This window comes from Xiphias gladius, chromosome 19 (assembly GCF_016859285.1).
Source record: "Xiphias gladius isolate SHS-SW01 ecotype Sanya breed wild chromosome 19, ASM1685928v1, whole genome shotgun sequence".
Classification (NCBI taxonomy): Eukaryota; Metazoa; Chordata; class Actinopteri; order Istiophoriformes; family Xiphiidae; genus Xiphias; species Xiphias gladius.
Window position 1 is genome coordinate 10,226,485 of NC_053418.1, and position 25,934 is coordinate 10,252,418.

General features: G+C 38.9%; 2 protein-coding genes across 4 annotated transcripts in view; one reads left to right on the top strand and one right to left on the bottom strand.

The window, feature by feature from the left end:
* LOC120805842 (dmX-like protein 1) overlaps window positions 1–20,409 on the top strand; it is a 53,100-nt gene extending 32,691 nt beyond the window's left edge. For 2 of the 3 annotated variants that reach the window (XM_040156463.1, XM_040156464.1), the window contains exons 31-50: window positions 475–666; window positions 1,452–1,528; window positions 3,668–3,789; window positions 4,627–4,884; window positions 5,141–5,343; window positions 5,695–5,849; window positions 6,116–6,201; window positions 6,337–6,538; window positions 7,028–7,145; window positions 7,543–7,605; window positions 9,559–9,645; window positions 10,787–10,905; window positions 11,463–11,610; window positions 13,641–13,701; window positions 14,068–14,195; window positions 14,843–14,920; window positions 16,094–16,185; window positions 16,396–16,448; window positions 16,919–17,136; window positions 19,002–20,409. In XM_040156463.1, coding sequence (XP_040012397.1) covers window positions 475–666; window positions 1,452–1,528; window positions 3,668–3,789; window positions 4,627–4,884; window positions 5,141–5,343; window positions 5,695–5,849; window positions 6,116–6,201; window positions 6,337–6,538; window positions 7,028–7,145; window positions 7,543–7,605; window positions 9,559–9,645; window positions 10,787–10,905; window positions 11,463–11,610; window positions 13,641–13,701; window positions 14,068–14,195; window positions 14,843–14,920; window positions 16,094–16,185; window positions 16,396–16,448; window positions 16,919–17,136; window positions 19,002–19,235 — 2,694 coding nt within the window. In that variant the 3' untranslated portion in view covers window positions 19,236–20,409. The remainder of the gene's footprint in view (window positions 1–474; window positions 667–1,451; window positions 1,529–3,667; window positions 3,790–4,626; window positions 4,885–5,140; window positions 5,344–5,694; window positions 5,850–6,115; window positions 6,202–6,336; window positions 6,539–7,027; window positions 7,146–7,542; window positions 7,606–9,558; window positions 9,646–10,786; window positions 10,906–11,462; window positions 11,611–13,640; window positions 13,702–14,067; window positions 14,196–14,842; window positions 14,921–16,093; window positions 16,186–16,395; window positions 16,449–16,918; window positions 17,137–19,001) is intronic. The other variant, XM_040156465.1, reaches the window with a different exon arrangement.
* Window positions 20,410–24,829: 4,420 nt separating this feature from the next.
* The window catches only part of hsd17b4 (hydroxysteroid (17-beta) dehydrogenase 4), a 31,674-nt gene continuing 30,569 nt past the window's right edge, over window positions 24,830–25,934 (bottom strand). Inside the window, exon 25 of the mRNA XM_040155893.1 lies at window positions 24,830–25,681. Coding sequence (XP_040011827.1) covers window positions 25,592–25,681 — 90 coding nt within the window. The 3' untranslated portion in view covers window positions 24,830–25,591. The remainder of the gene's footprint in view (window positions 25,682–25,934) is intronic.

Below are 25,934 nucleotides of genomic sequence, written 5' to 3' on the forward strand. Positions count from 1 at the left end.
AACACATCCTGCTCTTTCTTAAGTAGAGGTATGTAAGACACTCTAGCAGTTGGCTCATCCTGTGTTTGTTATGGCTCAGGAAAAGGTTGTTTCACAGTTCAAAGCAGCACCCCTCAGTTCCTAGATCCCTTTGTGAGCTGTCTCTTCCACCCTCTAAACAAAATGTATGTGAAAGTTCTATAAATCTAAACTTATTTTTTACGTTTAATGTTAGGTTCTTTACAGTATACAGTATTTCCGAGTGTATCGGTGTAACGGTGTGATGAAGAGTGTTTTTTGTGAACACTTAACACTTGAATGTTTTTATTTACTGTACAGTGCACGATCAACAATATAAAAAAAACAGCGTGTGCATTCACTGGGACTTTTTTTTAGTTTGTTTTTTTTGTTTTATTTGTTGTTTTTTTTTTTTTTAGTACACCTGCAGACATACTGTAGTGATTTCACACGTTCCTCTCTGACCTCTGCCTACAGGACGACTCCATCCAATCAGTGGTGACATCAAGTTCCCAACCCACCTCTATACCCCTTCTGATGGCTTGCACAGCCAACGTAAAGACGGTGGTGGCTAATCCCATTGTCTATCTGACCAACCTGACTCATGACATCTTGCAGACCATCAATGCACTCGACTCTCCTCCACATCCTGATGTTGTTAACAATGAGGTGAGGCCATCTCTGGTTGCATTCACCTATTTCTCCTTTGTATCCAAGAGTGGGCTCCGATGATCCTCCAAGAGGAGCTAAAGATTAAAATTTTATTGAAAGTAAGCATTAATACTGGGAGATGTGTACAATGACCCATACAATAACCCATTAAATAAAATGATTTAATTTTATTTATGTGTGTATATGTGTGTGTGTGTGTGTGTGTGTGTGTGTGTGTGTGTGTGTGTGTGTGTGTGTGTGTGTGTGTGTGTGTGTGTGTGTGTGTATGTATATATATATACTGCTATATTAATTTAAAAAAAAACAAATGATTTTAAAGTTTGTATTGTGAAAGAAGTAAATACAGCAATGATATATTATCACATTTTGAGTAGATATACAGCTACAACATCAGGCAGTTGCATATTTACAAATACAACAGATGCTGAGAAACATTAGCATTCATTAGAAGCCGTGTTTGTGTCAACCTGATGAACATAAGTCCAAAATTTTACTCTCCTTTTAGCTCGTGTTTTGCTCTCTATCAACTCCTGGCTCTTGAGAGCAGTGTGAGTGAACCTAAACGGTGAGGTTGTGGGCCGTGAAACGTTGAGCTGAAAGATTCTGGAGAGTTTGACACCACAAGCAACCCCTTTTGCATACAGTAGGGTCCAAAAGTCAGAGACAACTTGGGACCCTACTTGTACATGTAGAAGAAAAAAGAGTGCATATCATTTTAACACTCAAGCTAATTCCTGTGTTTTTGTTTTTGTTTTTTTCTTTGATCATGGCTCTCATTTCAGATCTATGTGATGCACACCTTAGCTGCTTCCTTGTCTGCCTGTATATATCAGTGTCTATGTGATGGACACACCTACAGGTAAGTATCTCAATACTCTCACTTATTATCATTTTATGCTGTTAACCGTCCAGGCTGTCATGTTAAAGGGACTGTTCCACAAAGGACTATAATCTGCAGTTTCAAACAGAATTCATACATCACATCACTTATACATCACAAACCTTGAGCTATTTTCAAGCTGTCCATGTCTTAACAATGATTTGGGGATGCAGGGAAATAAATCTTTACATGTCCCAGCCCAGCCTTTGAAAAAAACTTTTATGTAGCCTGTCTCAAAAAGATTAGAGTTCATACTGGGTTACTACAGGGCAGCATCTCTCCGAGCAAGATTCTTTAATTTTTTATGTCTTCAAGTGATGCTTAAATTTAATACAACTTTTTCATTTTCCACTACATTCACCTTGACACAACTCCATTAACAGCACTAACTGCCACTGGATTATTTCTGTCAAGAGTGATCACATTTTGTTTTCCCATTCTTAGCATTAACATTTAAAAGACACAATGCTGACAAAAATAATGTTAATTTGTGTCCTCTGGTTACATTTGTGTCTGTGTCTTCATCTGTGTCTGTGTGTGTCTGTGTTAGAGGGTTTTTAGGTTTATTGGAGCAGAATAATAAGAAATAAGGGGGAAGGGACATAATTGCTGGTAACCAAGCATTCTTTATAATGAGAGGGTAATGCACACATACAGTTCAAATCAAACACTACAAATTTAATACAAAAGTGGAAAAAGCTATTCAAGATGTCTTTTTTTTTTTTTTTTTTTTTTTTAATGAAATTTCCTCTTAGCACATGCTTTAAGGTGGTTTTACAGACCACTATAGTGATGTGATTTAAGGCATGGAAAAAGACAAACATGTTGGAAATTTGCTAACCAAAAAACGAGAGTCACTTGTTTGTTTTAATCATGTTGAGAATGATTTATGAAAACTGCAAGGCTGCTGTTTATCATTCTTATTGTAAATACTTAATTTGATCTTTGGTTTTGACAGCTAGAACGAACATTGTTTATTTAAGACATGTATGTACCATAACCCCCAATCAATTTGACAGCAGCCCAGTAGGATTTAAAGTTTGAATGGGTGAATGACTATTCTTTGAAATAAACCATTTGGCATACATTTGTGCTGCTGTGTGAGTTCTTGTCACAGTTCTGCCAAAATTGCTTGATTGCTTGCTTCAGAATTATTTCAAGTTATGCTTGACCAGACTGGGACCCTTTAAAGCCACATTGCTGTGACAACAGAGATAGAATTGCTTGTACCAATTAAATTGTTTCAAAAAGGGAGAATTTTCTAAGATCAGAGAGAAAACACTCATTAGTCAATCAGAGCAAGCTCTCTGAACTTAGTATTTTAAACCGCACACAGCTCAAAGCGATGCAATTAAATGAACACTTAGTTTTGCATCTTCTGTATCCTCTATACACATGCGCACATACAGCCATCTATCACATACTTCTGGGAGTTATACAGTGTAACGAAATTAGCAAGGCTATTTCTAATTTAATACTGTCTTTGTTATGGTAATTATGATATAAACTCTCCCTGTGTGTCGCTGCAGAGGTTTGATGAAATTGTGCTTCTGTTTTTTTCCCCTTTTGTGTGAGTGAGAGAGCCAGTGGAAGAGAGTGTCAATTTTTCAAAAGGTTTTTCAGGATGTAGGTTGCGGTGGTTGAGTGTTTCCAACAAGTTGACAGTATTTTGATACATGCCCTGCTCTTTTCTCTCTAATTTATCATATTAACTTAAGTTAATTTAGTTGACCATTAAGAAAACAACCAACAAGTACATCCATATGAAGCCTAAAAGCACTAGTGTTTACTGTGCCGCCTTTTTTCATCATGAAGCGTTACCAAACAGCATAGACAGGCAGCTAACCTGAGATGCAGCCCATTAATATTTCATGTCTTGACAGAGCAGAGCTTGACAGCGGTGCCTTTCTTAGAAACCTTTGTTTCCCAGAATTCAGAACAAAGTTAAAACTTTTAAAATAAAACATTTAGACATATAATTATTTTTACACTGCCTAACCCATTTTTTTACATTTCACTTTTCAGTACAGCATTTCATGTTTAATATATATGTTTTGCTTTGTACCCTCGTACTGACTCCATTGGATCCATTTCTTTTGTCTGTTTCATCTCCCACAGCCATGTGGACCATTTCACAGGGATTGTGTACCAGAGTGTATTGTTGTCTAAGAAGCAGCCAGTAAGAACTGTCAGCATGGATGAGTCTGTTCAGCCCAACACTTCTCCTGCACAGTGGCCAGGTAAAAAAAACCAAAACAAATGCATTTTTCTTCTCGAATTAAATGAAACAAATTTTTCTCATTGTCAACAAATGAAAGACCAAAAGCAACAACAACTTAGTGCAACTTTCTTTTCCTGTCTGTAGTATTCTGAATATAGAGTCTCATTTTTAATGAATGCTCAGTAATTTCCTTAAAAAGCTGGATAGTTTTTAGCATGCAGGACTCAAACATGAGTTAATATTTTATTTGCTGGGGAGCGTTCTCAACTGCAGATAACTACTCTCTGGAGAGTATTTACGGCAGCAGGGTGGTATATTTTGGATTGATTCAAAATAAAATACATTCCCCACGTTCATCATAATAAAGAAGCATTTCACCCAGTGCAATAGTGTGGCCCACTGATATGTTTTCAATAGTTTTTAGAAGGCAATGGAGGTCCATGACACCAAGGAATATGCTAAATCAGGGTTGGGGTACTCAGAGAATACTTAGTAGTAGTAGGATCAGTTCATTGTTGGTTTTGGTCTTTTCATGGGATGTGTTGCCGCGAAGAGAAATATAGACTATGATCAGACTTATCCTCTAATCAAATTTTTGAATTTATTCCACAATAAGCTTACTTACATTAAAGTAAATATTTTGCTTTCCTGTTTTTCAAATGTAAATAGATTTGTCTTCTTCTGTTTTGTGTGAATTTTTCAGTGTTGGTTATTGATTTGGCAAGCTCAGTATTTTGGTCGACTCCAAAAAAATTACGATTCTTGTAGTTCATACACTAAAAGTGCTTTCTACAGATGCTGCTGTCTTTTTCTCTTCTTTTTCTTCCCGCTCTCCTTTACTCACCCCTCTCTCCAGGTATTACCGCTCTGATTCGTCTGTTGAGTTCAGCCGGTGAGGAGAGCCAGCCAGGCTTGGCTGTGCTCCTCTGTGAGATCCTGACTGCTGTCTTCCTCAGTCTGTTTGTTCACGGTATGGCCAGTCACTCCAGCAACGAGCTGTTTCGCATCGTGGCCCATCCTCTCAACAGCAAGCTTTGGGTGACGGTGTTTGGAGGAGGCGTCCGGATCCCTGTGATAGAGAAACCTAACAGCCCAACAAGACCACCCCCAGCAGGTGATTGTTTTGAACTATCTGGTTTTCTTGCTGGCAGTCCGCCTGACTGGCTGTCTCTCTGTGTGGGGTTTTTCTTTTGGTGGTGACCCAGTAGCTAAATCAAATCAGTCCTGCTAAATTAATTGGGTTCCCGTCAGCAGGTCATAGTTGAATCCACTACGTGGATTTCCATCATCAACTGTGTGTGTTTGTAATGGAATTACAGCTGGAATCATAGATGCAGTATTTTGACAAATACTTTCTCTTGACACCCCAGCCTCTCCGAGTGGCTCAGACAGGAAGTCCAGACGATTCAGGCTTCTGTCATCACGCAGTGGATCCAGAGAGGAGTCTGGAATAGAGCGGGAGGGTTCATCCAGTCCCAAGCATGTCCCTGTAGTGGAACAAGCAGCTACCACCATCTTTAAAGAACGATTTGTCCCTCCAGAGATCAGCATTTGGGATTACTTTATCACCAAGGTAAAAACAAAAATTTTAAAAAAGTCAGTAAAAACACGACACCTTCATATCGACTCCTTTTCTCTCTTTTCTGAGTTTAGCATGAGTAACTTGGCTTTTGATTGGGATAACGTTTTATATACATGGTTTATATTTTGATCATATTATGGTCAGGCCTGTAGTTTATGTTATGGAATACACTGGTAATTTGTAAAAATTTAGATGCGTTAATATGCTATAATAATCAACATGTACTAAAGCTGACTGGCAGCAAATGAAAGAAAAATAAAGTATGTTTCTTTTTTGTTAAGCTAAAGCGGTATGTGTATCTGTCCTCCTCATTTTTGTTAATGTGTTCTTGTGTGCTTTTAGCCTCTGTTGCCACCATCAGAAGCCAGAATTGAGTATGACTCTGAGGAGAGCCAAGGCAGTCAAGATGAAGATGACGATGACGATGACGATGAATATGAAGATGTGTTTGACCCTACCTCTCCACAACGAGAGCATTCGAACCACAATTCGTACAGGTAATGACACAACACTGAGTGTATATTACTGCAAACAGTGACTCATCTTCACCTCATTTAAATTTGCCTAAAGGTAAACCAGCTTGTATTTACAACTGTTTGTCCATAGATTTAGTATTGAGTTTCACTGCCTCTAAATTTTGCTCCACATTCGATGTGAACATGCCTTTTATGTTTCTAGTTTTTTTTGAAGGCAGCTTTTACCCCATCTAGCGTGTTTATGTTCAAACCATAATATGATTTGTATTGGCTTCTTCTCCTCCCAGTTGGTGTTTAATGCGTCTGGCAATGGTTCAGCTGGTGTTGGTCAAACTCAAGTCTTTTTACCCAATGGCAGGATATGATCTGTTAGGTAAACACTAAAATACACCACACACCCTCTGATGTACTGACATCCAGGATGTAGATAACTGCTGGGTCATTTCTTACTGCCTAAGCTAATCTTATTGCCTTCTTCTTCGTGTGTGCCTGCCTCTATTTAATGTAGATCTGCCTGTGGGCTCTCCTTTGTGTCACGCTGTGCTGAAGACGCTGCAGCGCTGGGAGCAGGTACTGCAGAAAAGGCTGGAGATCTTTGGGGGGCCTCCTTCCAAATACATCTCCACACACCTCCAAGATGGAGCAACCACACCTGGCCCAGCCCTGCTCAGACACAAGGCCCTGTTTGAACCGTCCAACACCCCGTTCAGGTACAACAATGAGCTGGAGATCAATTGCACAAAAATGTTTATGACAAGTGTGAAATTTCTTTCTTTTTTTTGTCAGCCTTAGTTTGTTTGTTGATGAACATGTTTGTAAGTACTCAGCGCCTTAAAAAAGTTTGTTTGCGTGTTCACAAAGCAGCTTTAGTTATCCTTTACAATATTGCTTCAGGCCCTCAGATATACTGTGTACAGCAAATCCAAACCATTGGATTGCAGATTGGCCCCAGTAGATTTCAACATGGCCTGTATAGTATGTACTGTAGGAATTTACTGTTCTTGGGAGTAACAGCATTGTGCATGTGCATTTGATGTGTCTTGCCTGAAGCATCAGATATGTAGAGTTTTCATATCAGCACCAATAACACAAATCAGAAATAATATTTCTTAACACATTCGGTTGTGCGTCAGTGAACTGATAAGACTGTTTTAATGACAATTACTGTTAATAAGCAGGAGATTTTTTATTCTTTTCAGGACTAACCACCATTCAGCGCTGCCAGTGAAACGTTTGTGGCAGTTTCTTGTCAAGCAGGAGGAAGTGCAGGAGACTTTTATTAGAAACATCTTTACCAAGAAACGGGACCCGAACGAGGTACGCCATGTTTATGCCATGCCAACCCACTGCATGAACTTTCCCCATGTTGCACAGCTAGCACATTGTATTAATTATCACTGAATAACACATTAACTATTTTGTTATAATTAAAATCCACAAAACATTATTGCTTTTACATCTCTGTTGGCAGATCTGTCCTTTTTTTGTTCCGCATGCCGACCAAATGTATTATTACTGCCTCCAGTTGCATGATGATGCTTTTAATTTTGTGTTCAAATAATTACACCCTGTTTGATTAATATCACAATAATTCAGTTTCTGTGTGTGTTTGCATGGTTCATCACTGGTTGTTGTTGTATGTCGTGTGTCTTTTGTGCGTGTGAATGCGTGTGTGTGTATGTCTGCCCCGTGCTGCTTCCCCCAATCATTAAAGTCGCTTGAGGACCAGACTGACAATATGAAATGTTCAGGGATGGACGAGACAGGAAACAATCAGGTACATTATTACTTATGGTATTGGAGTGGGATGGGATGGATATCAAATCTCAATTAATATTACTTATTTTATTTATTTTTGGTCTTGTTAGCTACTACTATGACCAGATATTGCCTGATTTTAATACATATTATATAATAAGTTTTATAGTGTTTTAAAACTGTATTCCGTTTAGGTAGAATTCTTGCGTGGCTGTTTGCGTCGACACCACATTAAACATGTTTGGCTTGCTTATTTATTTATTTATTTATTATTTTTTTAAATATATATTTATATTTTGTAGAATAAGGTATTGCATTGGCACTAATATAAAAACTGCTCAGCCCTAGGGGATGGGGAAATGTCTTACAAGTAAAACCATGCCATTTGTTCGTTATGATAGCATTAAAAAACAAACCTCTTATCTCACATGTAGGGGTGCATGATTTTGACATGCAGACTGCAGGAAATCCTTCTAGATTACTTTAGTCTCAATTGACAAAAGGGAAATCACTTGTTTCAAAACTGTGTGGTTGCCCGCACAGTTTAAACTTTACAGTCATCGATGCACCAGAGTATCACTCTAAAGGCGACGTCAATATCACACCAGATAAGTTTTAACTCATACAGTTAAAGTCATCTGTATCATAAAATACGTTTCCAAGAGCCAGCCTGTACTACATAATGGCATTGTTTTATCTGAGAGTTTTTGTTGCATATTTATAAAAATTTGTGATGTTTTCATCATAAACAAAAATACCTCTGATTTGAAAAGACCAATGAGTAAACAGTATCATACTCTGAACAGATGTTGTGAAATTACCATACTGTATTATGGGTGGTACAAACTACAGGTGATTAGACATGGGAACATGCACATCATGCGATTGTATTTGCCTTCTACAATAGAATAGTAAATGTTGCCTGTCAGATATGATCTAAGAAACATTAAAATTGTTAGTTACAGTACACATATTTTCAAGGCCATGAACTCTGAATGTTCCTCTCAGTGTTTGATATTAATCTTAAATCTAGCTGCCTAAATATTCATGTGACTGTATGTGACCATAAATCTTAAATTACACTGTATGCTGATGCTTCATAGAAGTTTTCTTATCTTCTCGCTGTCGTTGTGCAAGCTGCCACGTCATAGCTACTCCATTTGGCTCAGTGTTAATTAACCCAGTCTCTCAGAGGACAAGCTATGAAGCCGAATAGCTTCTGATTAATGGGCCCAACACTGTCGCGGTGAATCTGCGTCCCACAGGGATTATGTGGTCGGCGAAAATGGCAAATCACCATATTTAGAATTCTGCAAGTCAAGTTTTACTTTATTCCATCTGAGAGAAAAAGACATGGTCTTTTCCCCTTGAATAAATGCAGTAAAGACTTTAATTCGGACTCATGCTAAAAGGATGCCTGTCTCATTTTGAGTTACTTTGACATCAAAATGTAACATCTCTATACAATATGCAGAGCTACACTACTGCTACATCCCATAGGACATATATGGTACAGAGTGTGCTTGTGCTCATCGCTCAAGGGTTGTTGCGCTCATGCTATCTAATGGCACTAACCCAGTTATGTTGGCTGCTGTTGTTAAGTGTGGCCTGATGCACCTTACATGTCCTCTCCTAACTCCTAAAGGCAAGACAAACACACACATTAACACAGAGTGCATGTATTACACTGTAGAAAACAAAGAGTAAGCCCAGGCTGAGGCTTGGTTCTTCTTATAACATCAGCTCCGTTATCTTCCACGGCAAAGAATTTGAAACTTTATTTATCAATCGTTCTCATGGATATTGTCTGGTCATTGGGTCTGTAGCATGAAGGGAAAGATATCTGAAGTCATAGCTGTTATTTGTATGCAGGAAATGTTTACCAATGATGCAGCGGTAATGATTGAATTTCCATGGTGGTGATTTATTTGTGTATGTATATGTGTGTGTGTGTGTTTTTTCTTCTGTGCAGGCTGAGTCAGATCTGGGCTGCCCCGGAGGAAAGGCACGCATCATCCACAAGGAATCCGACATCATCACGGCCTTTGCGATCAACAAGGTACGACAAGGTGACAGATGTCACTGAACAATGCGATATACCATGTGAATAGAACAGGACTTATTTGATTTATCCACCCATTTGGCCAATGCTGATCTTTTTATTTAAACGTGAGAATGTCCGCCTGCAGTATAATGTGTATGATTCAATTTGTTTAATAATGTTATGATTAATTAGTACAATGGAAGCCTGTGCGTTAATCTCTGTATTAAAGTTATTAGTTTTGTCTTAGTTACTGGGGAAAAGTTAAATACACAGACATACGGACGTAGGTTTATTTTATTTGGTGCAGCAATATTAAAATCTTACTTGTAGCTACTGGAAAACTGCAAACAAAAAACTGAGCTGCAAAACTAAACTGTTAAGAAGTTTAATCTACTTTGCAAGTGTCATATAACCTTCTGTGGGAGTTGATTCATCAACCATTTACTGTGAAACACACTCACACACCAGATATTCCCCATGGGATTTGGTTGAGACCAAAAACAGAGCTAAAAGTAGAGTGAGTATTGGACTAGCAGGTGGCCAGAAAAACAAATAAATGTTAATGTTACTCCGTGCCTGCTTGATGTGTAAATAGGCAACTGTTTGCAAACACATTTGCCAGTTCAACTTCATAGATGATAATATGTTGGTGTTGTGTGTCCCGTGACAAAAAAAAATCAATTAATAATGCTTTATGTAGTTTTAGCCCAGCTCTATTGTGAATATGGTAAAATTGATGTGCCACTAACCAAATAAAATTAAACCAAAGTTTTAAACTGTGGTGGATTCAAACTAAATTTAAAGAAACTGAATTTCAAGTCATAACTTTACTTTGAGAAATACACATTCAAAATTAGAGCACACAACTCAAATTCAGAACAAATATTAAATTCTTTCATTCAGTGGCACAACTCTTTCAGCTAGCTGCTTTGTTGTTGTCGAGCCTGTTTTTTTCTTTGTTTAATATAAGAAAAGGTTGACACTATGATACTCTGGCTTGAATGCAGCTATTTATCTAAAGGGAAGCAGTGGTGCTGACCTCTTCTCAACAGTGATCAAAGGGACATACATTAAGCCTCACCATATTTCCCCACCCCTATCCTCTCTGTCAACCACCTCTCCCTTTCCCCATTTCCTGTCTCTGTCTGTCTCCCAGGCAAATCGTAATTGTTTAGTCATGGCCTCCACCCATGACATTCAGGAGTTGGATGTGTCCTCCATCTTGGCCACACAGATCTTGACATGGATCGATGATGATGAGGCAGAAGCCAAAAGGTAAAAGAGAAATCTGTGTATATGTTGTGTGTTTGCCTGTGCACACTGTACTTGATGAAGCTGTGAGAGTTCATCCAGAGTAACATCAACTCATCTTTGACCCTCACAGCGATAGAGCTGAACAGAGTGTGGGCATGGGGCAATGTGATTGATTCAGTTATGGTTGTGTAGGTGGTATACATGCCTCTGAATTTTTTGTCTGTATGTATAGCCGTGCAGCATGATCTGCATGATCTGAGACATTATTATAGAATTTCAGAACAAGGGCCCTTTCTGTCAGTATTTGTTCTTATTCTTATCAGAATAGCTTAGTAAAAGCTCATTTAAAAAAAAAAAAAAAAGCCACTGTCTTACAAACAAGGTAATACTGGCTGAAATACATTATTTTTTTTACTTCTAAGGAGGATTCATCTTACCTTGCTTTTTGAAATCTTCATTAAGTACGTCCTGCAATGTTTCTAAAGTAAACAGCTCTGGATCTGTCTCTCAAATCAACCTAGATTATGATGTCATGTCATGTCATGAAAATGTATGTTGTATTATTATTATGTCTGTAGTGTTGGAGGCGATGACTTTCTGGTGGTCCATGCACGTGATGACTTCGCCGCCCTCCATGGTACCACACCATACACCCACAGTAGCCCTGGCACACCCATCAACATGCCATGGCTGGGAGGCCTGCAGACAGGCAGGGGCGCAGCCATGGTGAGCTTTAAACCTGTATTTGTATGTGATGATAATATCCGAATCAGCAAGAGTTGTCTGCTGAATGCACACCAAAGACTAGGTGGTCACGGCAATGACATGGTTTATATTGGAGAGAAGATGACCGATGTTTTGACATGTGCTTAACATGTGGTCATATCCTCTTCAATATTTGATAATTTCTAAGCCATTTCTTTGCCCCAACCTCTCTTGTCCTTCTGAATTGTATTATTATCCTTATCTCTGTCTGGGATTTAAGGACGATGCCGGTTGTTTTGCATGTTTTTAACGTTTAACTGCAAATTGTTTACACTTTTCATACCAGCCAACAATCTTCCAAAGCATATTACAGGAATTACAATACAAATTTACATTTGTAGAGTCTGGGTGTAGGTGCATGTGGAACAATATGTTGATACAGTATACGAAATATATTGGCATGGGCCAGTACGGCAATGGTAATAAGGGGCATGTAGGTACTTTTTTTGATTAGTCAGTCAACGGAAAATTAATCAATTATTCTGATAGTCGATTAATCATAATTTTTTACACCAAAAATGTCAAACATTCCCTAGTTCCAGCTTCCCAGTTGTAAATATGTGCTGCTTTCCTTTTTCTTTTTCTTATGTGACGATTATGATGATTGGCATGTGTTTAGAATACTCTTGACTGTTTTTCTGGAATCAGTTGACATTGTCTGTTGCTCTGGATTTGCCCGTCTTTGTACTCGAAGCAAAATAATCAGTGCAGTTAAAATTACTTAAATTGATAATTCATCTTTGTCAAGGCTTGGTATGCCAAAAGCATCACAGTTGCCAGCATTAGCCTCACTCATTGACTTACAAAGGAACTAAGATGTTTTTGCCTCCTACAGCTTGTACAGATTGGACAGTGAGAGCCACTGCATCGTAATTATTTTACTAACCGGTCAGGCAGTTTGGTCAAGGTTGGAGCAGAGTACATTTAGAGACAATAATAAATAAAATCATTGGCAGACATTGCTTTTAATCTCTGCCTCTCTGGGCCACCAGTCATAATACATGACAGAAAATACTAAATGAGCTACAGTATATTAAGGCGATTTATCCTATGTGATGATACATCCATTTGTGCTGTAGCTTATATGCAGCATTTAATGTGTACTGTACACAGTAAATAAGATCAGAATATTTCTGGCCTGGAAGTCGATTTTAAGTACAGATTAGCCACTTTTAGACATGTACCTTGTTAAGTTAACATTATGTCACTTTTCATTTTTAACTAAAAATTAACAGCAGCCTTAATAGATCTGACCCTAACCATAACCTATGCTCTTACCCCAACCATGGTGGGCAGCGCTAAAGGAAACAGTATTCAAATGGGAATTTGAAGAGGGAACAGACTTCGACACAAGCTCACGCCCTCTAATTTCAATTTACCATGACAATGGTGTGAAAGGGAAAAACACTTTACATAAAACGTGAATAAAGAGAAACTAAAGTCCCATCTTAATGTCTTGTCATTCTATGCTTGGACACAGTCGGGCATTATAAAATAGGCAGCAAAATTATTTTAATAAATTATGTAATCGATGGAAAAATAATTTATGATGTTCTGTAATCAAAGCTTAAAAAGCAAATTAAACTTTTAAAATCTATCATGGATGCAGCCTGTGAGAGAACAAAAAACACTCTTTCCAACTCACTGCTCCCTTTCAAATACTACAGGTAGGTGCCAAATATTGCGCAAGCATTGCGTCTCTTCGTGTAATGGTCCTGAATAAACCCTTAACCAACACCTATGTCTGAATGACAATTAGCCATCAGTTTAAGAGACAGATAAAGCCAGCAACATTAGGCATTCCATGTCTCTTAAAGGGCTTTAGAACTGTGAACTATTTTGTAGCTCTGTACTATCATATAGCAGTGTACTTATCCCTGTTGTAAAAAAAAAAAAAATCAGTTTACCATGATGAAGTTCTGCATTGTTTTCTGCTAATGTTGGCTAAGAATCTTCTCCCACTCTTCTTCTCTTCTCTTTTATTCCGCCAGATGATCAAGAGAAATATCAATAATGTGAGAAGAATGACCTCTCATCCCACACTGCCTTACTGTAAGTATGACTCAGTCTGTCAGTAATTAGAGTATTCGCCTCTTTAAGGTGCTATCCATATTTCTCATGTTAAAAAGAGCCTTTAGTGGATGACTACAGCACCCGAAAAGGTTCTTTTATCTAGATATTTAACAAGTAGCAAAGTTTATTTCTTCTGCTCCCAGTGTTGCCGTTGATTTAGAAAAGGCAGAGTGAGCCCTACTTGTTACAACCTTGTATTTTCCAGTCAAACCGCAAAGTGGGGATTCACTTGTGAGGTGTTTGGGTGGAGTTATTCCACCAGAACGCTCATCGAGATGCACTGAGAAAATGCCAAACTGTCACATTTTGTTTTGTTTCGATTTTTTTTTTTTTTCTGTTTTACAGACCTGACGGGAGCTCAGGATGGTAGTGTGAGGATGTTCGAGTGGGGTCACTCCCAGCAGATCATCTGCTTCAGAAGTCCAGGCAACTCCAGAGTCACCAGGATACGATTCAACCACCAAGGAAACAAGGTTACAAAGCCCCACACACACTCATACTATATGGACTGGGAAATGGACCACTTTGAAAAGTTAACTACCACTACACAAATGTCATACTATTCTTAGCTTTGCAGCATGACTGGATTGTGATGTAAACCTCTCAGATCCAGCAACACTTTCACACTTCCTCTCACAACTTTGCAAACAAAGGCACGAACCACGGTGCGGCGTTTGGCTTCAGCACACATTGTTCTACAGCTGACTGATTCGAGTGATTCAAGTGATTCCAGATTGAGTGATTGAGGCACTCTCCTAAAGTTAATAATTTTCTCAGATGCCAGGGTGCCTGCCCTGTGCCAACACTATCTTATCTGCCTGTTCTGGCCACAGAATGAAATATGTTTTAAAAAAAATTTGAAAGACAGGACATGTAGAAATCTTCATTTTTTTTTTTTTTTTAGTTACATAAGTGGTGCTTGGACTTCTGAGGCTGTTGATGTGTTTTGGAAAGTAATTTTAGCACAGTCAATAACTTGAAGGGAGTAAGGGTTCCCAGTTGTCTGCAAATACAAGGGGAGCACCCGACAATATGTTTTTGTCTATCTAATGTAAAATAAGGATAATTCTAACTTTATTTCAGGAAAGTCTCATATCTGCTCTCTGAATGTTTTGTGTAGTTTGGTATCGTAGATGCTGACGGAGGTTTGAGTCTCTGGCAGACCAACACAAGTGGGAATGCACCCAAACCATTCCTGGTAAGAAACTCAATAGCAGATTAATTTGCTACCTTTTTCTTTTTCCTCCATGTTTGTTTTTATTTTTGGCTCAACCACAACAGCGGGGCCTGCACCATATATACGCGAATGTCTGTCACTGAATGACTTACTGAGTGATGAAGTTACACAATTGGTGGGCCGGCTGAGTGTTGGGAGTTTCCCCGTTGGCCATTGCTCTTTCAAAATGAATTGGCGTGAACAGTTTCTATTGCATCATCAGGGCAGTGTTACCAGGTCAGAGCCTTATTCACTAGATGTATCGACCTTTCGCACCCTTTTCAGAGACTTTTCATCACAAAAACACCTCGTGACAAATCTAGTGACTTTTTGGACAATTCTTATCTACTTTCCATAGAAGAGAGTTGCCAGTTTTGCTCCGCAAGCGCGAGGTCGAGCTTTCTTTCCACAGGCACGCCTCTCTATGCATTTGATTCAACTGACAACATGGCAGCTGATATACTAGATGTGAATGAGTTTCTAACTTTCTCTCTGAATGATCATTTTACAGGTAAATATAGCCGAAATTACTGCATAGCCGTTTTCTTTAACTTATGTGGTGGTGGATTTTGTCGGACGATGTCGCAGTTATAAAATCAGGATTTTAGCAATGCAGAGCAGTAGCTTGGAAATGGCTTGGAAGGGACTGCTGGTTAACATGTTAGTTCAGTTAATATTTCATATTCGTTACGTTGTCTGACAACATAAACAAAAATATACGTAAATGAGAATAGCTTTAGTGGGAATTTGGCTGTATTAAATTACTGTATATGTGAGCACAGAGAGTATCAGAGAAGCAAACAGATAAAGGACTGAAACCGGCTTACACTAGGCAGAATGCAAATATGAGGAAATTAAGTCATGAATATGCTAATAATGTATTGCATCAACTAGCGACATTTAGCGACTTTTCGAGCAGGCTTTACTTACACTCCATTGAAAGTAGTTTTACAGTGGTTCCACAACAGTTTTCAACTACGTCCTACATTTCAAACATTCTTCATACATGGTCCAGCAATATCCTGGGTTTTGACCTTGTCTTGTTATCTGTCCTTGTTTTCTTCCTGTAATTCTCGTTTTGCTTTTTTTTACTCTTCTCCTGTTTATCTATTACTGTCAGTACTACTAACCTTCTTCTTTGTTTCTCACTGCCAGACGTTGCAGTGCCACAACAAGACAGCTCATGACTTTGTCTTTGTGGGCTCCTCCTCCCTGATCGCTACTGCGGGTCTTTCAACAGACAACAGGTACAAGAGACTTGTAAGGGGGATTTCATCTCCAGTCGTCTTCAGAAATTGTCCCCCCACTTGAATTCTGCGCCATGAACTTCTAATTAAATGCTGAATCTTTTCCATTCAACTTCACTGTACTGTGGCCAACAGCAATAATGTTGTCCTTTGATTAAAATGGAGTTGAGGTTGGAAGGGATAGTAATTTGGTTATTTTTGACTCCACAGGAACGTGTGTTTGTGGGACACTCTGGTGACTCCTGCTAACAGCCTTGTACATGGTGAGACACAGCACAAGAAAACATTTCTTTTTTTGTGACAGCCTCTTTGAGGAATCCGCTGATTTACAACATCTTTAGAGCTGAAACATTCAGCTGATTAATCACATAGTCGGTTGACAGAAAATTAATCTGCAGCAATTTTGATAATCGTTTAATTGTTAAAGTTAGTTTATTAAATAAAACATGCAAAAAGTCTATGTTTCCAGCCTCTGAAATATAAGTAAATATGTGCTACTTTTCTTAGTCTCCTATAACAGTAATCTGAATATATTTAGATTTTGGACAGTTGGACAGACAAAAGAAACTTAAACACGCAGTTTAATCAATAATGAAAAGAATCGTTGGTTGAAGCCCTAAATATTGCATGTTGTTTTCCCAACATTTGTTTTTCATTCTTAATGCATCACTCAATCCTGCCCTTTTGCCTCTGATTTTTCCATCTCATCTTCCCCATTTCTCTCTCTCCACAGCTTTCTGCTGCCACGAGTCGGGTGCCACCGTGCTTGCGATGGCCCCCAGGCAGCAGCTGCTTATCACAGGTGGGAGGAAGGGCTGGATCAGCGTTCTGGAGCTTCCCCACAGGCACCAGCGCCAGAGCTTCCAGGCCCATGACTCGCCGGTCAAAGCGCTGGCCGTCGATCCAATTGAGGACTGCTTTATCAGCGGATCAGCTGAGGGCAACATCAAGGTATTCTGACTGACCTCTTTTTGTTATTTTTCGTCCCTAAGTTAAATAATGCAATTAAACACATTTCTATTGAATAAATATCAAATTTTGAGAGGCATAATTTTTTGAATATATAAATATATTTATTAGAATTTGTTGATGGCTTTCAAGGTCAGTTGAAAATAGAAACCAGACAGTTTTCTCTTTTAGAGAATCTCCCAGAAAGGATAAGAATTTTAAGTCATAGAAGTTCTGTGAGTTTCACTGGGAACAATGATTCTAAAAACTTAAGCTTGGATTATGAAAACAGTTTTGATCATTTCCTCTGCACAAAGTGAACTCGTCCCTGACAGAACAGGCCTTCAGGGCATTTGGCACGCAGGTGTGAATGTCTCTGCATCCCCTGCGCATCAACATCAGATGACTGTTGCATTTATCCACGGAGACAGTGAGCCCCATCAAAGTCATTCGAAACCAGTGTCACACTTATGATCAACCACCTGCTCGGAACAATCGTGTGAGTTGAAGGAAGCTAAAGTGTGAGGTGAAAGCGGGGCTACATGGGAAAAGGCAAAGGAAAGTGTTTTAGACTGAACAGGCAGTAGATGTGACTGTCTTCAGCTACTATACAGTATTTCAAGACACAGCACATCTTTCATCTTTTTGACTTGAAGATGTTGGCACAGATCACACAGCTGTCACTCAAAGGAGGAAGCCACTGCACCACGCAGATGTAGAAGGAATGGTGCAGTGCACATCTGCTTGAAATTCAAATGACTTTCATTCTGGGTGATTGCTCGCAAAAACCTCCAAAGCCATGTGCGATGTTACTCATTTGAAGTCATTAATTGTATATTGGCTGATTAAAAATGTAACGTGGGTGTGCTGCAAATTTAAAAGCTTTCAAAGAGTTTTATGGTAGTCCATGGTAATGGAAGATTCACTAATATATAAAGACTTCAGTCTATGAAATACCTTATCAAATAATAAAGCTCCCAGGCTGGGAATATGAACCAAACAATTGCAAGTTGCTCAGAGCTAATCACGGTTCTCAGTGGACGCTCATCATTTGTTAACAATTTCCTGTTTTCCAGTCTGGGGCAAATGAACTTAAAGGATAAGGGTGCTGATATTCTTTATTTTTCTTACTGTCAACAAATCATGTGAAGAGACAAAAACCAGCAATGCAATAGTCTGTCTGGCAATACTTCATCCCTACTCTCTGTGTCACTCAGCTCAGATGATTTGTTTCTACTGAAGATGTAAACCTTCAAAAACAGATCATATATACATTGTTTATACATTTTTTTTAAACCAGGCTAAGAGTCTGTAGCCCTGCCAGGGACTCTGGTATTTGTTCATAAAAGTATTGGACAAATTGGAAATTTTGACCTGATGGTGACAACAGAAGTCAGAGTATTAACAAAATGATTACAATTCATCCTGAAGGAGACATGCGTGGTAGAACGACTGACCAACAGACCAACATTGCCGCAAGCATAGCTGAAAACATCCATACACTGCAATATGTTACCCAAAAGTTACCCAAACAGTAGTAATGTGTATTTGTTGGTGACTCGATTCAGTGATGGATCTGGTGCACTAGCAAGACAGTCTATGTGGAACCATCTTAAAATAAACTACAGTGTCCATGTTGTAATCATCAGGGAATGAGCTATATCAGACTGACAGTACTTACTAGCAGGATCAGTTCATAGGAAGTTCTGGTCTTTTCTTGGGATTTGTTGACAATAACACATTTAGACTATCGACAGACTCATTCTTTTATATACTGTGCTGTTTAAAAATGTTTGGGCTAAAGCTTCACTTCATAAACTGTTTCTAAATAGTTGAGCTGTTTTTCAAATCTTCCCTGGACTCCCCAGGTTTGGAGCCTGGCCACGCAGTGTCTCCTCTACGCCTTTCAAAACGAACACGCCCGCCAGTCGCTTTTCAGGAACCTGGGCACGGGTGTCATGCAGATTGAGGTGGGACCTGCCAATCACATCTTCTCCTGTGGCGCCGACGGAACCATGAAGATGAGGATCCTCCCCAACCGCTTCAGCGTCGTCAACAACAACCACGGCAACCTAAAGAACGACGTCAGATTCATCATATAGACAGAAAAATGTGGAGTTAAAGCAATTGAACTGAATAATGTGAAGTGCATTTTACAATGGAGGAAAGTTTCTGGCACTATTTTGGAAAGGACCTTAATACCTGATTGAAACATTGGCCGTCATGGGTTCATTTTGGGGGAACAAGGCCATAACAGAACAATGATGTCAAGTATTATCAGCCAGTTTAAATGAAGAATGGCTTTCATGATAAAACAGGTGAAATATTCATAGGATTTGCAGACTTTCGCAGAGTGAGAGCGTGTCGTCTGATCCAGGCCCTCTGGGATTGACCGTGCAGTGAAATGATAGCATTGTGCTGTGCTTTGTGTGACACATGAACCCAAACTTGGCATTAAAGCCGACCAAACCCAAAAGCCTCTAATAGTGTTTTAAACTGTTGTGGAAGTTAAAAGTGGGCACAGGGTAACGGGCGAGGGCAAGAGACAAAGGCCCAGCTGGAGATTCTCGAAAACAAACTCCCAGCTCAGCGTCTGCTGAAGAGCACAGAGCTTTTGATTTTTTTTTTTTTCCCTTTTGTTTGTTTTTTGTTTTTGTTTTTTTTTTGCACAGGAAGCGAAGCTGTAGAAGGAGCAAGAGTGAGAGGAGACTGAAGAGTCTAAAGCTGCAGCATTGTTCTACTTTAACAGTATCACCTTCTCTTTAGTTCATGTTAGTAAAGCAGTGAGGATAGTGGACGCTCTTCTGCAATCACTGCTGGCGCGTTCAGGTGATTAAAATAGACTGGGTGCGCCCCCTGCATCGTACAGATACGCGATCCCCTCGGGGGTTCGAACATCTCAATGCTACAACCTCGTCAGACCCGCTCAGCACAAGGCAGTGAGATCAGTGGCCGTCGTACAAAGCACATCGGATCCAGTCACAAGGACTCCCAGCACATTCTAGTGTCCAGTGTAAATCTTTTTCTTTTTTATCACAAATGATGCCAGCTTGGTTTGAAAAGCAGAGGACCAGCTGTTTGTCGCGATCAAACCACACTTTAGGAAATACGGGATGTCAATATCATATCGCTATTTTGTCGTGTCACGTTTTAATTTTGGCCGACGTCCTCTCCCGGCCTGACTTGACACGAACACAGGACGCTTGATTTTTGTACAGGTGGAAAGAATCAACACATCATATCTCTTAAATTTAAAACACAAGTTTGACCTTTCAGGAAATGCGGCTCTTTGTTTTCTGGCCGAGACGTTAGATGAGAAGAGTGATGCCACTCGTGTTTGTGCGTTCAACATGAGCCAGACGCTGATCAACTTGGCCCAGTAGAAAGACTGGAATCAGGAGCGGACTGCTGGTCTAGCTCTGTCCTGCGGTAACCAAATCTGCCTACCAGCACCTCCAAAGCTCACCACCTTATATCTTGTTTGTTAAATCTGTGTGAAATCAGAATTTTTGCTGTTTTCTACGGCTGATTAGACGCACCGGACTATTTCTTGGCTTTGCAGTTGCCGCATAATTATTTTTTTATTTTTATCTTCAGTCTTTTGAGTAATGTTACATACAACATAAAAGTCTTCACCTTTGAACCTAGTTGTAACAAACTCATGTGGTTTATTTTGAGGCGAGCCTGCTGAGTTTAGAGTCCTGTTGATCTTGATCCACCTCAGCAGAGGAGAGTAGACGCATCTTTAATGGAGCACAGCAGGAGTTATCATTTCGGGAAATGAAAAGGACGCCGAATCCGCTGTGAGCAGTTCCCGTCTGCTGTCGATTTACAGGCAACTATGGTAAAATGACTTTGATACTAAAGAAAACGTAAAAGTGAGAGTCATTCCGGAGTTAGAAAGAGCGTCTTGTTCTATGATTGCAAAGCGGATTCCTGGAGATTTATTCGCACTTTTATTTTGTTAAGTCGCGCTGAATCTAAAAAAAATGGCGCATCATATCTGCTTGTTCAGATTTGAGCAGTTTATGACTGATTCTGGACGCAAATGACAGCGGTCGGGCACCAGGGGGTTTTTAAAGAAGTCCGCCCGAACTGCCTCCACGAGCTGCGCGCCACTGCCACTGAGCAGCCGCGGGCCGTGTTCGTGAGCGGACTCGACCGCAGATCGGTAACCCGCTGCTGTTCTCACAACACCTGCGCGCACCTGCCACTCGTGTCCCCCCCCCTCTCGCCTTCCCGGAACCGCCCCGATGGCACGGAAAAGTAGCCCAAATCACGGGAACCCGCCCAATTGAAGAAAAAGCGAGCGAGCTGGCTGAGAGGAGAACCCGCCGCTGGCTAAAGCCTCTAATCTACCAGCCATACATGGGGGAGAATCAGCCTTCTCATCTTCTCCTGCCAGATAAGAAGCGTATTTCCCAAAATGTCGAACAGTTCCCTTAATCCAGCTGCTCACAATTTGTGACCTGAGTTTACATGTGTGCCGCAACCCAGTGTTTTCCTAACTTTCATGGACCACCTGAATGCGCCATTTCACTTTCTCTATTTTGCACATAAAAATTAAGCTAAATTATATTTAGTGTGATGCGTATAGCTACAAGGCTGGATGACAATAAAGCAGTCCGAGCCGTTGGTCATAAGATTACAATATATAGTACGATGTGTGTTTATCTCAGCCTAGATTTAATCAGTGGTATTATGATGATGATGATTATTATTATTAAGTGTCCTTAATCTCTGCCATGCTGGCACAGTACTAGGGCTGTTTGTCCTGATTATATTGATTATTACTGATACTAAGTTGCACAAAGAAGCTTTAATTTAAGGCCCTCGTTGGTAGGGGACACAATGAATAATAACTTTTCTGGCTGCATTCTGTTTTTTGAAAGGTTAGACATTAAGCTTAAGAACATGTAGCAGGAAATTTTGCTGTTGACAATGGAAAGGGGTTGAGGGGGGGGCAGTAAACAAGTTTTAATGGATATCTTATTTTGTTGTGGAAATGTTTTATTCCAGTAACAATGCACTTCCCTTTCATCTACTCCAAACTTTCATTTTCCATATGGACCATGATTGAAAATTGCCTTGGAAACAATATTGTTTGCCTTGTAATAATCTTAATTTTATTAGCAGACTTGCTTTATCTGGTTTTCTATTCAGTTCCTTTGTAACAATTACAGTAATTACCTTAACTTCACTTTCCTTATCATTCAGTTTCTTTCTATATCATCCAGATGCAGCACATTCCCTTCAGTGCACATGCTCAGAAACTGTAATCGAGGTCGGTGTAACTGCACAGTGTCCAATAGCAGTTGAGTGTGAAAGAGTATAATCGATTAAGCTAACTACTCACAGAACCTTGTTGCGCTGCTGTAGGAAAACAAATGTACATTCGCTTTGATTTCAGGGAGGATAAACTGAGGAAAACCTTTAAGATGAAGCAGATTTATTGCAGTTATGTATATACATAGATCCATAAACTATGCTTCTCATAATAACTATAGTCTGACGACTAGTCGTAGAGAAACAGCGGGTAATGACAAAAGCCACTTTAGGAAGAATATAATTCTGTATAAATACAGGTATATTTATGAAATATGTTCATAATTAGGATTATAGACTAAGTGTTCAAAAGGCAGATGTAATCTTATTTCCTGCTTTTTTTTTTTTCTTCTCTCGATTACCGTTTCTTTTTTTCAGTTTGTGAGCTTGAACAACCATATTGCCACAAATCAAAGTGGTTGGAAAATGATGTGTATTCATGCAGTAAATGGAGAATACCTTACATTTTATCAAAGCCAAACTATATGTAGTCCTACAAAAACTGGAGAATAAAATTCATTTTATCAAACACTGCTTATCTTCCTCACTCAGCTTACTCAAAGAACCAAATCATAACTATCAACTCTTAATTTCTACCCTTTTTTTCCCTCTTCAATCTTGCAAATGTGAATTTGATCAGATAATTCTAATTTTATAATGAAGATAATGTGTTAATCAATGTATTATATACGGAAAATGTACCAATGTAATAAAAAACTATGTAACATGAGCAATGTTTTTTGTAATTTTGAAAACGGGTGATGTTCGATCATACCAGTGCATTTTTGATGTTTTTCGCAAACATCAGTGTTTTCTTTCTTATTGCTTTAGATTCATTGGAATCTGATTTATAACTTGTCACAAATCAAGAAAATATATAGGATCAAAAAAGATACTGTACAAAGTCATCATATACTCATTACAACCCCATTTTTAACATTCTTTTCTAACATCCTTTTCTACCTTTTTATAAACTTTGTATATACAGTGAATGATGGAAAATGACACTTTTATCTCAAACAGAAGCGCCACATTTTTATTAGATACAGGTAAAATTAAACTTTGATTGCAATAATTCCTGTCCATTTTGAAGTCTAAAAGTAACATATTTAAATTGTTTCTAGTCTGAATAACTTTGTTTCCATTAAAGAGCAACAAACAAAACCATTGACATTAATCCTAATTGTACTGATTGAAAAATAAAGTAATTATTTTTATAGCTAGTAAACTACATTTCTACACATTTTAAAAAAAAAGTCTCTTGTGATTAGTGTCAGGTACATGAAACTGTTTCTGACTTAAACACAACCTGCAGTTATTGTTTAAAAAAAAAAGTTATTTTTATTGTATCCTTGAGGTCTAACAAATGTGTTGAATGCATTTCCCCCCTCAAAACAGTTTCAAAGCCTGTAAAAATGTCTGTATATATATATATATATATATATATATACACACACACACACACACACACACACACACAATATATATATATATATATATATATATATATATACACACACACATATATATGTATATATATGTATATAAACACACACAGAGTATATATAGGTATGTTTCAAATTCTACATTATTTACGTCCATGTCTACTTGTTAAGTCTTCTTCACAGCCTTTGTGGGGAAACTGCTACATTTGTTTGCACGTTACTCCCACCAACTGTCGGCAGCAGGAACATGCTGTATGGTCTCAGAACAACAACATAGGACCATTCATAGAAACATTGCTACATAGTGCTACTAGAGGTTGAAAAACTCCAGAGTATCTAGAAACCTGTAGTAACTTTTTTTTTTTGACGCGGGGCAACAGAAACAAGTTGTTAACGCAACACTGACATATCACCACCTTTTAAGTCAATATGGTGAACTTGTCAGCAAATAGTTCCTTATTTACACATCCAGCAGTTACAGAACAACATTAGCACTGATTGGGAATCGTGTTTCTGTCCATCTGGCAAATGTAAGTCAAATATTCACTCTCTTTTACCTCTGTTTTTGGTCTCTACCAGCTGCTGAGGGAAACATCAGGCTCCTAAGCTGCTGAATGCTCCACAATGTTCAGCACCTGGGCACTAACTGTGTTCGTCCGCTGTTTGGTGCTGAACAGGTAGTTGTCAGTGGGGTTTTTTTTTTTTTTTTAAACAGCTTTTCAGTTGAACACAGCTGCAAGCTGCGGCCGAAAAACCACACTAAGAGAAGTGAGAGTGAATCAAAAAAGTACAATTGTGACTTAACAGCTAAACAAGGAGCTAAAAGCTACTCACTATAAAGCTCTGTAAAGCTGAGGGGAGCTACAGATTTGGGTGATAATTTTCTCTAGGTTCATTATTGTTAGCAACACCTCTCACATTACACAGTCATTTGATACATGTTTATTTCAAAAATACCAATTATATCTTACTTTAATTAAACATACAGAATTAAGGTTCTGAATAAGTTTGTTTTCATAGCAGAGGAATCATTCAATTACATAACAATAGCACTGATATTATTATAAAACTGAATATCCTTATTTCCATAATGAGCAAACTCTATATTACTGTAACTCTCCAAGTTTCTGTTGTGATTACAGCATCAGGTAACTGATAAAACTGTCCGTGACTTAACAGCAAAGGTCAATTAGTCATCATAATGACATGACAGACTGCTGAATTATGACTTTAGTCAAACCGAGATTAAAAACTGGATTAGATTTTAATTGTTATCACTTAAACCGGTACATTTATCAAATCTTAGGCAAAATTTCAGTTCTTCGCTATAGTAGATACTTATTTGTACTAATACAAGAATACGATGACCGATTAAGACAGTATAATTTGACTAAATTCATGAAGACCCATGGTTAATTCCCCATTTGAATCTTTAAATGCAGGTGTGTTTAGTGCACGTTTAGTTCAACCAAGTTAAACTCTAACCAGCTGAAATGACACTGAATTATCGCTTCTCCTATTGCCAATACCTGAAGATGTGACAAAGCTTGTATCTGTATCCACGTGATCTCTTTAGTGGTACAGCACGGAAGTACACACACATGACTCAGGACAAGAAAAGCAGACAGACGCTGAGAGCTGGTAGGCTGGTTGGTTCCTAGAGTCATCTGACTTCTTGGCTGAGAGCCTCACAGCTTGGCGTAGACCTTGAGGATGACCTCCAGCTTCTGACTCAGCATGATGTTCCCTCTAACCTTCAGCTTGCCAGAGAAGAACGCCTATCAAGACAACAAACACACACTTGATTAATTTTTTTTTCAAGATGCACAGAGTCTCCTCTGATTTCTAGCTGGTTGGCTGTTGCTCCTTTACAAGCACACAAACGAGTAAGACGGCCAAAACGCCTGCGGCTAACACTTCATACAAATGATAAAACAACAAGCCGGGATTCGGGCAAAAGGAAATGCGTGACCGTGGTTGCTTTGGCAGCAGAACAATGAAATAACATTAATATTAATAAAAGGTTCACAG